Source organism: Chionomys nivalis, chromosome 5, assembly GCF_950005125.1.
Source record: "Chionomys nivalis chromosome 5, mChiNiv1.1, whole genome shotgun sequence".
NCBI lineage: Eukaryota > Metazoa > Chordata > Mammalia > Rodentia > Cricetidae > Chionomys > Chionomys nivalis.
In genome coordinates this window covers 47,809,887-47,827,175 of record NC_080090.1, presented here as the reverse complement: position 1 = coordinate 47,827,175, position 17,289 = coordinate 47,809,887, and the positions used below count along the sequence as shown (strand labels likewise).

General features: G+C 43.7%; 1 protein-coding gene across 2 annotated transcripts in view; it reads left to right on the top strand.

The window, feature by feature from the left end:
- Positions 1-17,289, top strand: part of Ptprg (protein tyrosine phosphatase receptor type G) — a 683,229-nt gene that overhangs the window by 396,434 nt on the left and 269,506 nt on the right. For both annotated transcript variants that reach the window (XM_057769291.1, XM_057769290.1), the window contains exon 4: positions 5,925-6,073. In XM_057769291.1, the coding sequence (XP_057625274.1) occupies positions 5,925-6,073 (149 nt within the window). The remainder of the gene's footprint in view (positions 1-5,924; positions 6,074-17,289) is intronic.

The following is a 17,289-nucleotide window of genomic DNA, read 5'->3' as shown; positions in this document are numbered from 1 at the left end:
TTTTCCTACATATGAAAATATCATTGTACTTACTGTGGTCATCTTCAAGTAATGGTCATAAGGGGCTGGCTAGGGTGCTCAACAGTTAAAAGCACCAACTGCTCTTGCAGAGGGCCCAGGTTTGCTTCCCATAACCCTTTGGTAGCTCACACCATCTGTACTGCAGGAAATCCATCACTCTTTCCAGCACACCAGTCACCAGCATAGTGCACATGGTTACATGCAAGCAAACCCTTGCAGATATAAAATAAAAAGATTATTTTATGTTAATAAAAATATTGACTGCATTTGTAGACTCATAGTTCACATCAACTAATAAAAAGAGTCAGGGACCATTCTGCTTACTTGAGTTTTCTGACCTGGGGACTTTAATAGTAGAGCTGTTTTATAAGAACTGTAGACTTAAGAACACACTAATTGCTCACTGGTCTACAGAGGAAACCAGGTTCTTATTTATTTACTTCTTTCTGCCTGACTGCTTGACTTATGATTATGCCTCTGCAACTCTCTGCAAGCCTTCTGGAGCGTCCCCTCAAATGAGTCTCCCATACTGAGATCTGTATCTGTTCTCTACAGAGTATATTTTAGATGTTGGGTCTATGTATCCTGAAGAGTCACTGTTCTTGCCTTGCCTTGAGGGAGACCTTGAGCTTAGAGCCCAAAGAAAGACCTTCAGCGACTGCTGAGGTGGGCTTGGGCCCAGACTTCCAGGTCAAAAACAGTGAATTTGAAGTCCCAATATATCTCCTCCTGCATTTTTTGTTTTGATTTATTCACTATCCGTCTTAGCATTTGGTCTATGTGAGCAGAAAGTCCTAGAAAGTTCACTCATTTGAATGCTTCCTCCCTCCCTCCCTCCCTCCCCCCCTCCCTCCCTCCCTCCCTCCCCCCCTCCCTCCCTCCCCCCCCCCCCTCCCTCCCTCCCTCCCTCCCTCCCTCCCTCCCTCCCTCCCTCCCTCCCTTGCCTGTTCCGCTGTCTTTGTCATTTCAGGCTTCTGGTACAACACATCGGACAGCGAGTAGCTCACCCATTTCTCACAGATATCAGAACTAGAAGTCCAATCTTCAGACATTTGCAATGCCACTCCCAGCCAGCACTTTTTTCTGGTTTTAAGAGGGTCTGCTCTCACTGTGTTCTCCCCTGGATGGAAAGGGCAAAGAGGCTCTCTCTGCATACTTCTGAGGGTGCTCATTCCTTGCATGAAAACTCCAACATTGTGAACTCGACTCCTTTCAAAGGCCTCACCATCTAATAAAGACCACTGGGAATGGAACTTTCGATGTCCCAGGCTTAGGTCCTCTCAGACTTTTCTTTTTTTTTCTTTCTTTCTTTTTTTTTTTTTTTTTTTTTTTTTGGTTTTTCGAGACAGGGTTTCTCTGTGGTTTTGGAGCCTGTCCTGGAACTATTGTAGACCTGCCTCTGCCTCCCGAATGCTGGGATTAAAGGCGTGCGCCACCACCGCCCGGCTCCTCGCAGACTTTTCTGTGTTTTAATCGTTGTTTCCAGTGTTGAAATGTTTACTCGCACACTCCCTCATCTCTGCCTTATCAACATTTTGCTGTTATTTCTGTTGTTTTCATTTGTTCTTGTAGTATTCTTCACTTCGTTTTTTTCTTTAACTTTGATAATTTTATTTTCATTAAATAAGGTGATTTTTTTTTCCAAAGAAAACTTCGTATCCAATTCATAAATGGAAAACCCAGAGGTTCAAAACAGAATCTCTGTTTAAATTAAGTCTATAATCCATGAAAATAAATCAAAAGTTCCTGTGTTATTAAGTTCTAGTTTAATATATCCTCTTGAAACAGAGAGTGAGGTGAAGCAGTAACAGATTTTCTTTTCAAAGAAAAAGGAAGAATTGAAATAATTTGTAAGAGAAAGTGTCTTGTTTCCGCCTGTGTTGCAATGAATGAAGAGGAACAGTTCGGTCCTTCAGCTCTCCTCCCAGGACTGACGTAGGCCTGCTTAGCTTTAGGTTTGAGTTCTGTTTTGTGTGTTTAGCTGGTTCTTGAACCCTTGGCTTGAGCATGCTAGCCAGGATACTACCACTGAGCCACTTTGAAGCCTGAATCAAGCTCTTTGGGAACATTTAGCATCACACTTAGGTGGCCACAGCTTTCCCTCTGGCCCTCACACGCTTTTGACCCGGATTCCTGCAATGATTGATGGTAGTCACCCTTAGCCTGCATGCAGGGTTCCTGGTAGTGTCCACGGTGCTTTGGGAAAGTGGTCCCCTTCAGCCTCACCGGGTTGGTACTTTTACTATACCCTTGTGAAGAGTGAGGGAAACTGAGGCACAGAGAATTTGGAAACTTCTTGGGGTCCTACTTCTCTGCCATAAGACTTTATGTGAAACTGTCATTTTATCCCTATTTCAAAATAGTGTTGCCATTCATCACTGGTCCTTAGAAAAGCTGTCACAATATAGGTGGGGAGCTTTCTCTTCTTCGTCTAATAAAATGTAAACAAAACGTAAGCTGGTTTTGGAGGGCTGTATATGCACGGGCATGCTGTGTGTCTGGTGAGAAATTCCATAAAATGAAAACGGAGATTAATGTTTCAAATACATAGTTCCCTAATTATACCTTTAATTATTCATGTAAAACAAGTAAAATGACCCCTGACAGAGACATAAATGATTTAGGTAGAATCAAATATTCATGAGATGATGCTGAGTCCCTGGGTGTGTCCTAAAAGATAACATTCAAATCTCTGCTTCCGTCCATCTGAACCGAAAAGGTGTCTGTGGAATCCATAGCAGGCTGAGAATAACCCACACTATTTAAGACCCTGCCAGCCACAGGCCTGGATGCTGCTGGACACAGGCCTGTATTTTCTAGTACTGGCCTGAAAGACACATGGAGATGTAGAACACATTAGGAGGCGTTTTATAATAGCTCTGTACCCATCAATTAATACCCATAAAGCAATGCGCTCAACTTTGTCGGGGTGTTCTGGGTAGTGTGGATTAGTTGAAGCAAGAAGGAACTCCAAGATGGAATTTAAGGCCCATGTGGTAGCAGAAAGGTCCAGCCTGTCTGGAAGAGTTAATCCAAAACAGTCGTACAAAGATGTTTTTATTGATTGTTACACAAAGTTGCTTTTGGAGTAATGTAATTCTCCCTACCAAGGTCCTATCTAATCCCTATGATTTCTAAAGGAACTCATCACAGGCCCTCCTGATTTCAGTCCTTTATTATGTATTGTTTGCAATACACAATGACCCAAGATCCTCAGGTGTGCCAGAGGCATCTTGTGCCCAAAGTCGTGGAAGGCTGCAAACCCCTTCAGGAAAACAGTTCTACAAATCACAGAAAGCAGTCGGTGTTTCCTTCAAAAATTCTTCCCTGTTTACTCCAGTGGTTCTTCAAGGTCAGAGTCCTTCTAGAAAGCAGCCAATCACTCTAGTATTTACTCCAGATACAGTGACCCTGCTAAGTTCCTACAACACAACTTTATAATAATTTTGATAATATTTTTTTAATTTGTGACAGGACATGTGCCCCTTTTAATGTTTTTTAAGTAGATAAAGTAAACAAGAGCTAGAGAAATGTCTTGGGTCTACATGTTTGCCTCATAAGTATGGGAATCCGATTTTGGATGCCATCACCTATATAAAACCCAAGTGAGGTGGTACCTTCTTTCAATCTTAATGGGGAGACAGAAACAAGAGGAGTCAGGGCTCACTGGCCTTCTAGCCTAGCCAATCAGTGAGCTCCAGGTTCAGTGAAAGGGTCTATCCCATCAAATAAAAAGAGCTATCGAGGACAGCATCCAACTTGGACCTCTGTCTTTTATACTCATACATGTGTATACCCATGTACATACATGCTCACAGGAAACACACACACACACTCTAAAGGAGAATACTTTGTGATAGATACCAATTACATTAAGTTCACATTTCAGTGTGATTAGATAGCGTGTTTGTGCAATGTAGTTGTGTTTGTTCATTCCTAAGTGGTCCCTGTCAACTTCCACCAAGTTTCCACAGCGACTCACTGCTCTGCAAAGCCTAAAATATTTACTGATGGCCATTAAAGGGAAAAGTGTGCCGACCTCTATTCTCAAGCACACACCCAGCAGGGCGATGCTGGAACAATGCCATCGTTTGTTTAATTGGCACAAGCAATGCTTGCTTTTAAACTTCATTTTATTCTTTAATGCATTGTCCTGCTAATTGAACATTTACTGTGTATTTTTCAAAAGTTGGTGAACAAGTGCCTTTTGAAAGCAATAATAAGGGGATTTATGTGATCGGGGCTCCTTCTCTTGCTTTTAATGCTTCCTTTCCATAGCAAAGCACCGAAACTAATTGCCCTGTTTCAGAAATGGGTCATTAGTCTCGTCCCTATCTTTTATGTGGACCTAATTTTCATGCAGGATTCCTGCGTGAGGCTCTGACTGGGATCGCTTTCGGAAGAGACAATGAGAACCTGAGTGCCTTCCCATGGCTTCCACAGGCTTGCCTTTTGATCCTAAGCCAGTCAGTGTATCTCTTGGCAGCTGCCATGTATTTAGCAGCCAGTAAGAATTTGTTAAACGAATGAATGAATCAGCTTTAGGGGGGTGGGGGATGGGAGTGAGAATATAGCAGTCGTAAAACTGAAATACTTTTGTGTACTTTTAAATAATCTTATTCCCTTTGGAAAAACTAAAGTTTGTGTGAATAGAATCCATATGATCCTTGAGTTCTTGTTGCTGGGATTTGAGAAAGAAAACTATATTTTTAATATTTAGGGTTTTCATTGGTCGAGGCCTTTATATTGTGGATGCTGTCCTTTGTTGTTATCAATTGAACGTCATTTCCTTATGCTTCGAGGTAAAGGGAGGCAGTACAGGAAATAGAATTAGGGGCCAGGATTTTAGTGAAATACTAATGACCAGGTTGTGCATTGCCTTGTTGTGCTAGTGTGTAACCCTAAAGACCCCCATCCACAGCTCTGACTGTCCGCCCACTGTTGCTGCCATACTATGGGACCAGCCTCCAAATATCTTTTTCATGCTCTCCTGCCTGAGGCTTGTTCATTTTGTTTTGTTTTTTGGTCAAAGGAGCATGCAGGTCACAAGTGGCATATCTTACGTTTCTTATTTGATTAAAATCAAATAAGACCTTGAATCCTAAGGCAGCCTCTGGAGTCAGTGCTTTAGGTGTGTCTTGCTTTCTAGAAACATCTCGATTTTCTCCTCTCTGTCTAATGGAGAAGAGATTCTTTCTCCTCTCCCTGGGAATTGCCACCACTGAGAACTGTTGAATTAGACCTTTGCCTAGGAAGATAGATGCAAGCAAATTTCTCTCCCCCTCTTTCAAGGACATCAGTGACAAACTAGAATACAATTTGGACTTGAGTCCACATTGGGCAACTGGTGCATTTATTAGATGTATTATCAAAGCATGAAAGATGGACCACGTGGAGGGATGTGGGTGACCCCCAAAAGTATGGATGCTGACCTCCCCGTAGCCGTGCATACGTATAGTTCCCACTTTAGCTAATCTTCCATTTACTATCCTTCAGCACCCCTAGAACCAGGGAGCCATGTGTCATTAGGGCAGAATGACATATAGTTAGCTGGGCTCATAAGGGATTGGCTAGGTTCATAGGAGCAGGTCCAATGATGGTTCTTCTTCTGTGAGGGAACCCTATGGCCAGCAAACCCATTCCCCACAGCTCTTCTGATGAAGGTGATCGATGGCTGTTAATGCTCAAAGGAGAGCATCACACAAGAACCAGCTGGTGGTTCAGGAGCGCTCCGTGACCGCAACGCCTTCCTTTACTCTCAAGCTGGTGATTTTGAATCATCTTATAGGTTTATGGGGAAGTCATTCACACCATGGTAAATCGTGAACTTGACCGAAGCAGTAGAACGACCAATGGTTTGAAACTCACTTTCTTTTTCTTCCCTCTCTCTTCCCGTTTGACAGTTGCTATCCTTCTGAAAGATGATTATTTCGTGAGTGGCGCTGGTCTGCCTGGCAGATTCAAAGCTGAGAAGGTGGAGTTTCACTGGGGTCACAGCAATGGCTCCGCTGGCTCAGAGCACAGTGTCAACGGCCGGAGATTTCCTGTGGAGGTAAGAGACCTGGGAACCCCAGGATTCCCACTGTTGGTTGCTGTATCCTTACTTTGGTCATTCTGCAGGTTAAATGGACATTCCCTGCTTTCCTTTCTCAGGAAACCCTGTATCTAGAGCATGGCAAAGGGCTCCCCACAAGTCTCTGCTTTGCTCTAGAGGAGAGCCATAAAGAGTCCATGGACACAGTAACTTTAGCCTGCTCTGTGATGTCCGTCATTTTTTTCCCTTTTGACACAGTTTCTCTTCTCTATCCATTCCTCAAGCCCTTTTATTCTGAAGGTGACATTTCCTGTGATGCATAGAAGATTTTGCTGTCACTCTTTAGAAAATGGCAAGGCTGGTGGCATGAAAAGGACTCTCAGAAGCCTCTCTGAGCTGTGAACTTCTTTGAAGGGTTTGTTTTGTTTTGGTCCCTGCCAGCTGTTGGGACAGAGGATGTGACCATTGATGGCATGAACCTCTGTCATCTTTTGTTAGGTCCCATGGTGACACTGCTTCATTATGCAGTCATTTTGAGTCCATCTTTTCGTAGATCCAGGGTAGTGATCAGACGGCCATGGTTCAGGTGTATAGATCTGAAAAAGAACCAATCTCTTTATCAATGTCACCTGGTACATCACATGTGTTGCAGGCCTTTTTTTTTATTTCTTTCTTCATGTGTTTGAATTTTATTCTGTTAGGGTAACCTGTGCCGATTGGCTTGTTTCCCATATGCTAAGCCTGACAGGTTTGTGGCAGATCTCAGTAGATGTGGTGGTCTTTGGTTATACAACACAGGGAGTCACTGTGGAATGCTGGGATGTTTTTATCCTGGGAACCAGATGGCAGAGCATCATTTTCAGCTCTCAATGTTTCTTAGTTTGCGTCTCATTTGATAGCCTGATAAATATTTGAGGCCCTCTTCATAATGAAAACACATGTATTTCACATGTATGTGTGTGACTTATAAAGTGTTAGATATATTACGTAGCTCCCCATGCCTGTTTATTAACCTTCTACCAAGACTTGACCCTTGTGTGAGAACTTGTGCACATCGGGAAAGGCATGGATATCTCCTCCGTGGAGATGCTTTTGAGGATAAATGGGACAGTGCGTTCAACGCCAGCTTTTCTTACTGTATCCTCACAACGCAGACCACTTTCGATTCCAGAATGTGTGAAGCTTCCACCCCAACGGTGTGCGAATAGTTCTGCTGGCTGCTCTTGGCATCTGTTCCGTTCCCTCTGCGTGGGGATTCTTCAGAGCCTACAGAAAGCCTTGTTCCTACCAGTCACGAGTTAATTTTCTAGAATAGCTCATAGAATTTAGGGAAACAGTTACATTTCACTGGTTTGTTGCAAGTGGTATTTTAAGGGTTCTAGAGTAATCTGTTAGAGAAAAAAAAATAAAGAGTGAGTCTGGTATGATCTTGGACATGGGAGCTTCTGACGTCACCATGAATGAGTTCTTATTCAATTTTCCTGTGTGCCCCTTCCTTTCCCATTTTCCAGAGATCCCCTAGTCCCGTGCCTATGAACAGTCGTTTTCAGATTTCATGAAAGTGTGAACAACACCATAGAAGCATGTACAGAATTGTCTGCGCTATTGCTAGGGGCTTAAGCAGGACAGCCTAGCTAGACCTATTTCTCCACATTCTTCTTGGGCCGGCTGTACCATTTTTGTTCATGGACAGAGAGCAGATCCTCCTGGTGCAAGGGTTAGTTATCCTATCAGACAAGGGAACAGTTTCCTTAAGGGCAGTTCCAAGACACAGTGTCTGACAGAATGGCGGTTTTAGACTGGCCTTGTAGGAGGATTCTCATTTCTTTTCTCTAGAAAAGCCTTCTTTGTTTTTTTTTTGGAAGATCAGAAGCCAAGAGCTTGGATGGATGCATGTATGTTACACATCCATGTATACACTCACGTGTATCACCATGTCACCTGCACTGACTCATAGACTCCCCTGGAGACAACAGAGATAGCCACTCTGAGAAGATGTTTTTTGTTTTCTCTTGTTTGTTTAATGTGCAGCACCTACCTCTGCCCTGTGTGCCCTTGTCTGTGGGACTTCCTCTCCTGGTCATATGAACTATGCGATTCTGAGTATGGTTTTGACTTAATGGGCTTCCTGCCCTGTACATGGGATGAGTCATCTCTTACAGTCTTAAAAGTGCTAGTTTTAGTTTTTGTTTGAAATACATGGCAAACTTGCTTCCTAGAATCAAACTTAACATGGTGTTTGTAAGTATGGGCTTTCCCTTCTGGTCCGCCATTCCCCGTGTCCCTGTCCTCCAACCGCTTCCCATGGGCACCGGGAGGTGAGGAGGTGATTTGTGTCCTGCCAGCTTTGCTCTGAAGCCTCTTTGTCCCTAAATTGGGTTGCCATTCAATTGGCTCATGTCTCATTGGCTCATGCTGGAAGGTTTAAAAACTTAATCTGGCTTGAGAAAGCATGTCTGTGGAGCAGGAAGGGGGACTCGCGTGCCTCCTCTGCAGTCACACGCTCTGGTGCCAGAACAGACCCTCCAGCTCACACTTGGTTCTACATCAGTGTGCAGCTCACCTGCAGTCACACCCTCTAGTGCCAGTACATTTTTTCCTGCTCACACTTGGTTCTAGATCAGTGTGCAGCACAGACCTAGATTTTCTTTGGAGGCCTTATGAATTTTGAAAACCATTAATCTTCCCATTGCTTCAAGAGTGACATCAATTGCTAAAGGAATAAGCTATGGTACTTCTGATGCCCAGACCTACTGTGTGCTCATGTGACTTGGGTACTTCGCTTTTGAGTGGCATCAGGTCTTAAGCCTGCCTGTATTAATGGGGTTCCTCATGCCCAACTGGCTCATAGCTTGATTTCATAAATTGTGATAACATTTATGTGTTGATGTTCTTAGTGGTATATTTGGAGGTACTTAAATTGCAGGGATTAAAGGCAATTGGATCCAGTTTAAGTGTAAAATATGCACGGAAAGTTGCTCACTTCTGTCTCAAATATGTCTGTAAATTTGGTGATAGCTTGCCTTCCTCATGCTCATTATTGACACTCGCTCTTCCTGGTGTTTCCGTGCTGTTGGGACACTAGAGTCGGCTCACTTCCTTCCGCACTGAGTGGGAAAATGCGGATGTGTCTGTTCCTGGGGATAGAGTGAGAAGAACATTTATTTTAGACTTGAGGGTGTAAACAGCCAGAGGCATCTGGAAGAGTCCAGTCTGAACATGGCCAGCAGACCTTGGGAATGAGAGAAAGTGAGAGAGAAATAGAGAGAGGGAAAGAGGGAGGGTGGAAGAAAAGAAGGAAGGAAGGAGGACTGGAGGGGGACCAGGAGCCAAGGCATGAGCCACGAGACCAGGAGAGAAAGAGACCAAATAAGCATGTGGATCAAGAAGACACCAAGCCAAAGTAGCTGAGTTGTATATGGGTGGGAGACAGAACCCCAGCAAAACTTAGAAGGGGAGAGGTTTAGGGTGGGGGAGGGGTGAGAAGTGCAGGGTGGAGATATAGGTACTGAATGATTTTGTGGAGCTAGCCGGTGTCTGCTTTGATATGTTAATAGGCACCCGTTAGCCATTTGTTCAAGCTTTTCTTGAGACCAAGTAAAGTTTCCAGTATTGTGGAAAATTTGATCTACAACTGGGGTATCATTTTTGTGTGTGCCATGTATCAGGTGACAAAATGTTACTGGAATTAGCGCAGAGCTTGGGTCCTGGCAGCCCTAGTAAGTCCTCAAATGGCCAGTTCAGCCAATTTTACTCAATGTCGCAGACTGGGAAGGAGAACAAAGAGGCTCTTTGAATGGTCAAGTGCATCCATTTTCAGGGTTCTGATAGGAGGTCTGTGTTTAAGTCAGACAACAAAGTGCTACTCCTAATGAAGCTGTCCTGGTTCAGGCGTGGCCCTACCCCTCACCACTGTCGTCTGGCTCCAGTTTCTCTTTCTAGGCAACTGTGGAAATGCCTTTCAGGGAGGTGTCATAGAGATGGCTCAGTTGGTATAGTGCTTGGGACCTGAGTTCGCCACCTAGGGCCCAGGTGAAAAGGCCAGGTATCACGGTGGCCTGCGTTTGGAACATCAGTACTAGGGAGGCAGAATCTGGTAAATCCCTGGCGATCTTGTCTAGACAGTTGACAGTAACTGATAAGTTCCAAGCCGGTGAGAGACCCTGTGTCATAAACAAGGTGATTAGTTCCTGAGCAGTGACACCTTTGGTTGTCTGGCCTCTACATGTGTGTCTATGTATCTGCGGGCACACACACACATATAGGTACTGAGAAATCTTGTTTTTGGGAAATAGACTCCCTGTCCGGGGTTTGCAGCCTCTTCCTTCTCCTAGTGTGTAGTTTCTGAGGAAATTCAAGCATGGGGGAGAGCATTGTTTTAATAATCTGATAACTAAAGGGAGATATTTTTAAGGCCTATTGGAGTACCTTTGTTTCTGTTAGTGTTGAAGATTACGGTGAGGTTGGTAGAATGGACCCATCCCCCCTCCCTATGACCCCTGCCAGAGTACATCCGTCATCGTTGCTGGACAATTTGGCCATCATCACTGTTGTTAACAGTGTATGCTACTGGCTTCTAGTTGATTGGGGACAGGATGCTCGTAATGTACCAGCGTATGTGACAGCACACTGTACCAGAAGCCATTCAGCCCACAGATGTCACGAGTGTCACATATGTGAACCACTAGTGCAGCAAAAGCGTGCACTGGTGGAATTGGGCTACCCTTCACCCCGGTGGCATCCCTGTAAACGCGTCTAAACATGGAGTTCTTGTTTCCAGCGTTGATTTAAAAAGTGGCGTACCTTGCTTCTTGAAATCCAGCACGGCCATGGCAATTTCAACAACTCCTTCAGGCTTCTACCCTGCAGGCTGAATTTCAAGCATTGTCCCCTCAGAACCCGGGCCCACTCCCTGAGGGTAAACTGTAACAGAGCCAGCGTTGTAGATTTTGTTCCCTCCCGTGATTCTTTAAGGTTAGCTATGGCTTTTTTGCCATGCACAGTTTAGACCTGTCTCTATTTTCCTGGCCAGATTCCTGGATTTTGTCTCACAGTATCTGTACTTAAAAACATCAAATCTAATAGTTAACTATAAAGTCATTATACAATCCAGTGTTCTTCAAAAGCCAGCTGTTTTTTTCTTCCCTCCCTCCCTCCTTCCCTCCCTCCCTCCCTCCCTCCCTCCCTCCCTCCCTCCCTCCCTCCCTCCCTCCCTCCCTCCCTCCCTCCCATAGTTAAACTTAGAAAAGCAAATGGGAGTGACTGCCATGTTCTGTTGGGGGCAGGTAACAGACCCATTAAGTGCCCTCTGTCCCCCTGCAGCAGCTTCCCTGCCAACTGAAGATGTTCGGCTTTAAAGATGCTAAAGACACACAAGTAAAGCAGGAAGCCACAGTCCCAGCCTGCCAGTTGTGGTTGGTCCTGTAACGAACACTGCCTAACATGCAGATAGGAGTTGCATCACACCGCATTTCCACTAATAATGGAAGTTGGAGTGAATTCAAAGGAAAACCTCCAGACAGAACCTCTGAGAGCTCCATTAAAGTGGAGGTTCATTGCACGCTGTTGTCTACAGTAATTAAAATCGTATTCATTACAATAAGAGTTTGCAGGAGTTGTTGATTCAGATGTACTGGTGCTTTATGAATTGAAGTCTTCAATAAGTTTAAATGATCCAAATTGATCATCTGCCACCTTTCCAGCTAGACTCACAGCTGGTTCGTTTCAGCTCTGGTTAGAGCATCTTGGCAAGTAGGGAGAAGCAAAGGCAGTCTTCTCCATACGTCCCATATACACATTACTGTATGGTACAGGTGGCAGTTCCTTATCTCCAACTCTGGAGGCCAAATGGTTTAGAATCTCCAGTCATTTTTCCTAAGGTTCTAGATTGTGTGTGGGGACATGTGCATGTGTGCGTGTGTTCGTGTGTGTGCGTGCGTGTGTGTGTGTGTACTACAGTTGATACTCCTATCACGGAAGCTGCCCCTGAATAGAACGCCTGTATTAAATGGAAATATACCTTCTATAAATACTTTCATGTTTCCTCACATCAGGATTCATCACCAAGTAAGTTTCTACAAAATCAAAATAGCCGCAAAATTCTTTTTGATCTCCTAGAGATGTCTAAGACTGGTGTAGACAGCACAGGGGATGTCTGTGGTTTGTGGAGAGTACTATGGTTACCAAGACAGTCCTGTTAAGTCACTGCGAGCTGAGACACCTTAGAGTGAATGTCACAGGAACTGTGCATTGCTAGCCTGAATTTTTAGAGTCTGCATTAAAAGTGGTAAGAAGCAACAGGTGATTTGATTAAAGCTGAACAGTTTGTTTTATGCAGATATTTATTATTATTTATTATAAAAGCTATCACAATTTCATTGGTTTTAATAAAATGTTTTATTTACCTTAATATTATTCCAGTATAAAACCAACTATAGAAAGTTACGAATGAGATCCCCTGCATTCTGTTTTGAATACTAAAACTTTGAAACTCACATTATCTTTTAAAATGTCTTGTATAGGTGTGTAGGGGGAGGGCACATTGCCACAGCGTGTGTATAGAGATCAGAGGGCAAGTTGAGAGAGTTTGATCCTTTCACAGTGTGTGTTCCTGGACTCAAATTCAAGTCATTGAGCTTGGCAGCAAGGTTCCTTACCCACTAAACCATCTCACTGGTTCCATTTTAAATATTACAGCAGCATATTTCTGTTTGGACAAGCCGCTTCTGTATTCCACATGCCCACTTGCCTCATGCAAATTATTGGTCCTAAGTGGAAACGCATAGACTTTCAGGTTCTCGGCCTCTGTCATGGAATTAGGTCCTAAGTTAGCCGGAAACCAGTGGAAGTTATTCAAGAGGAGTTTTCTGTAGTAAGTAATTTGTCGTTTTTCCTCTTCTAGCAAGAACAGAGAAGGTCAAAGGACATAAAGTAGCCGCCGTTGTAGGCTGAACAAGTTGAAAGTTCTGATTCACAACCCAGCAATTACTGGTCATAGTGGAATGTCTCCTAAACGAATACCCCATGGCTGCTGTAGCCACAGGGGGCAAATGCAGGTATTCGCATGGCGTATTGGAGAACCTTATGTGTTTCACTATAGTAACCTTTTAGATTTAGCAACCATTTAGCTTTGTCTCAAATCCCATGTACACGCTTTAACTCTACACGATTAATTATATTAAAATACCGATATATATTTACAGTGCTTCTATTTCATTCTGGGGTATAGCATCTTTATTACAGACTTCAACTGCAGGCATCCCAGAATTGATTTCTTCAGAAGCTTTCTGGTTTTTCTCTTTTTCTCCTTCACATTGTTTATTCCCAGAGTTTGAACGGTGTTCTTTTCAGAATCCTTTTCCAACCTGAAAAACTCAAATAAAGGTGGCTGGAGAGACCTTTGTGCTATGATGTGGAGACCTCTGGCAGCCTGATCGCATGTATTGTGAGTTCAAGTCCAAAGGATTTACTGGCATGCGGCTCACACCCCCCGCACCCACTTTTATTGTGCCCTGTCAAAACTGGAGCAGAAAGGCTTCAAGCCATCTTAAATCTAAAGCCTTTAGCTAGTTCTTTAGTGCCTTCCCCACTGGGAAGAGACAGTCAGGAAGATTTATAGGGAATCGAAAATAAGTCCAGTTTGAAAGTCTATTTCTTCTCACTCCTTTAAGTCCCTGGCACAGAAATCCACAGCACCCCTGAATGGAACAGGAAGGACATTCTGCAGGCTTCCCAAACTGGCTTGTGTGCCTGGCAGTGTGTTCAGTGCAGACTGTGTCCTGTGAACATTGACAGGGATATGTGGACGCTAGCAAGGCAAGTGCGGGCAAACTCAATTATCTGTAAAAAAAAAAAAAAAGGAATTTCCTCTCTTGAATGTTTGATGATGTCTTAAAAGATAAGACGTTAAAAGTCAGGTTAATATGTGGAAGATAACTTCTGCATCCCAGCTCTTAGATTCCCTGGCTTCTGTCTTCATTAAAGCCTGACAGTGCCGCTGGAGGATGGCTAGTGCTTCGGGGACATTTCCCAGTTATCTTTGAGTATTTAGCATGCCAAGATCATGGTTGGCTTGGAACAAAGTTTCCAGTCCTCAGCCACCCCTGTGCTTTTTCTGCAACTGTATCTGCCTCTGTCACTCAGTTTCTTTGTCCCCATATATCAGCGGGATAAGCCTGGGCTAGTATTGCTATAACTGTGTGTGAAACACACTACATGTATATTCCCTGGATTCTTGTCCTAACCTGTTTATGGAAAGCGAGCTTTAGTCTAGTATATTTACAAAACTCTGCAAAATGTCTTTTTCTGTTAGTCACTTGAAAAGCAGCAAATGTGTATGACATCTCAAATAATCCAGTGCTGAAACCTGCTTGGTTTTCCTTTAACCATTTCACTGAGGACCTCCCAAATTCAGTTGCCGCTAGGACCCTGAGTATTTTCATGTCCTATGGGGCTGGGATGTAAACCTTTTGGGGAAATGCTTCCTGGCCCTTCAGAAAAGGAGCTCTCCCTGACTCTGTGGAAGGCTTGGGTGGATGGATGCACTTGAACCGTCTCTTGTTTCTCAACTGTGGATGGCGGATGGTGTTGGTTCTTTTGGAGGCTTCACCCATCTTTCTGGAGTCCTGGTCTTGGGAATTTCACTTCACTAGGTGCTGAGATCCTAAGGCAGGGGTGCGCCTAGAATAATTGCAGCGCAGTTTCTAATCTAGCACACAGCCCCCCCCCCCTTTTCCCCAAGAGAGTAAAGAGAGGCAGCGACAGGAGATAGAGTTACCCTCCCGAGGGAACCTCTGGCCCTTTAACACAGGTGAGATACAAAGATGTTCATAGGTTGTTCTCACCAAGAACAACAGTGCTACTAGACGACAGTTTAGAACAAGCTCCTGGCCACAGTGGAAAGAAACTGGAATGTAGGTGCTCAGAGCTCCGTGAGAAGATGAGGGTTTACTTTCAGACGTGAATGCTTGAAGCAGAGGTACGGTGTTGAGAACAGTACTTCTGACTATATGGAGAATAAACGTACCCACCACAGGGAGACAGTATCAGCCCTCACTTGGATGATAAAGTTTGCATTTCTTGATTTTTTTTTTTAATAGGAACAATATGAGGAGAAAAATCATGAATGACTATCCAATCAAGCCATTAGGTCTTTTAATTGGGGAGAAGCCTTTAAAATGTCTGATGATAAAGTGTTCCCATTCTGGTTTCATTACACAATAAATGTTATATGCTGAAGAACAGCAGAGCTCAGAGAAGTATCTATTAAACCTAGTGTTAATAAACGAAGGCGCCTTTGCAGGGTGGATTTGAGTTGATAGACATGGTATATGTGGAGCTGACTTATTCTGAAACATGTTCAAAATAGGCAGCACACAATTTAAGGTGAGTTGACTTAAACTTTTTAGTCCCAAGAGGGTGTAAAAATGATAGACATTCAGTATAAAGCCAGCTTCAAGTCCAAGTCTGGTCCCTGGGCGGGTGTGCAATCCAGTCCTCTCCAGGATGGACCACAGCATCCATGGTGTGCAGACAGCTGCAGCTCTGTACTTGGAAAGTGCAGTGGAGAAGCAGACGTTTGGCATCTTAGACGTAGCAAGTATTCTACCTGCAGTGTCTTAGTAGAACAAACCCCACTATCAACAATGGGACAACTTGAACTCACATCATGATTGCTTGAGTTTTCTCCACACATTGGCTCGTATTCAATCTGTCCATTTCTTTTTTAAAAATATTTATTTTTATTCTTTTCTTTTTGCATGAGCAAGTATGCATCTGTATGTACACATGTGTACAGTTGCATATGGAGCTGGAGATAGCATTTTCTTTTATCTTTTTTGAGACAGTCTGACTGTATGGCCCAGACTTGCCTGGAATTCACTAAGTAGACCAAACTCATAGAGATCCTCCTGCCTCTGTCTCCCAAGTGCTTGATTCAAGGCATACATCAACACTCTTAGCAAACAGGCTTGTTTTTTGGAAGAAGGTCTCCTACTGGGACATGACTTGCCAGTCAGCTGGGTTGTCTGCCTGTCTTTGCTCTGGTGTGCTGGGTTTTGGTGGTGAGCCACCTCTCCTGCCTTTTCCTTAGGTGGTAGGGCTAGAGCCAGGCTCTGCTGCTCTGCTCCTGCACAGGCATTTTACTGACTGAGTTCTCTTCCCAAAGGCCTTGCTTTAAACCCTTGAACTGAATCACATTTCTTCTTGGCTCTAAAATCTTTTATTAGTTTCCAGCTATCGTAAATACATCAGTCGTCTTTCCTCACCTTCCATGATCTACTTGTTAATACTCCTGTTCCCCTCCCACCTCTTGAGTGTGTCTTCACTTCCCTTTTGTTGATATTTCTCTGATTTTAGAGTCTTCTCTGCCAGCTATGTTGCCCATTCCTGGCCCGACCCCCACCCCCACCCACGAGCACAGCATCGTGTGATCTCAGCTCTGTCACTTGCTTTGCTGTCCCATGCTTTCAATTTTTTCGCAATACCCATCACTTTCTGAAATTACTTACTGATTTGTTTACTTGTTTATGAACTCCCTTCGCCATTTGCACTGGCTGCAAGTATGCTTTGGGGTGCAAGGGGTCTGTCTGTTTGCCACTAAAACTTGGCACCAGCTAAGGAACACAATCCCATAGCAGGATAAGTAGTAATACATGCTAAGAAGATGACATTCCTTTAATGTAACCTCTTCTTGTAGGCATACTGGTTTGCAAAGCAAAACAAAACAAAACAAAACAAAAAAAACAACAAAAAAAACCCAACCAATTCCTGAGAATGGAAACTTTTAATTTATTCATTTAAAAGATGTTTAAAGAAGCAAATCTTTCCTCTATTGTGCCTCTTATATGAAGGATGAGAAAGCCCCAAATAAATGAGTTTTCATGTAAACACATTCATCTGCTTGCCTCCTGCTTCAACACTTCGGGGAGGGGGTTGGTCCTGCAGCCTGGGAAATGCTCTTTTTGAGACCTGTTCTTCCAGAGGATGACTCTTCTATTAACAGCCATCACATCTCTGCATCAAGACAGATTGTTCCAATTAGTCAGTGAGGTTCAGATTTGTGGGAGCTGTTAATATGTACATGAGCAATTACTGTTGTAGAATTAAAGTGTGTGCCTGTGGGAATTTTAGATTGAGAGTAACAGTTTCGGGAGCTAAGGCGGAAGCCATGAAGCTGGCACACTGCTACTTTTTGTAAGAAGATGCCCTCGCTGGAAGGATTGGTAGCTCCAATT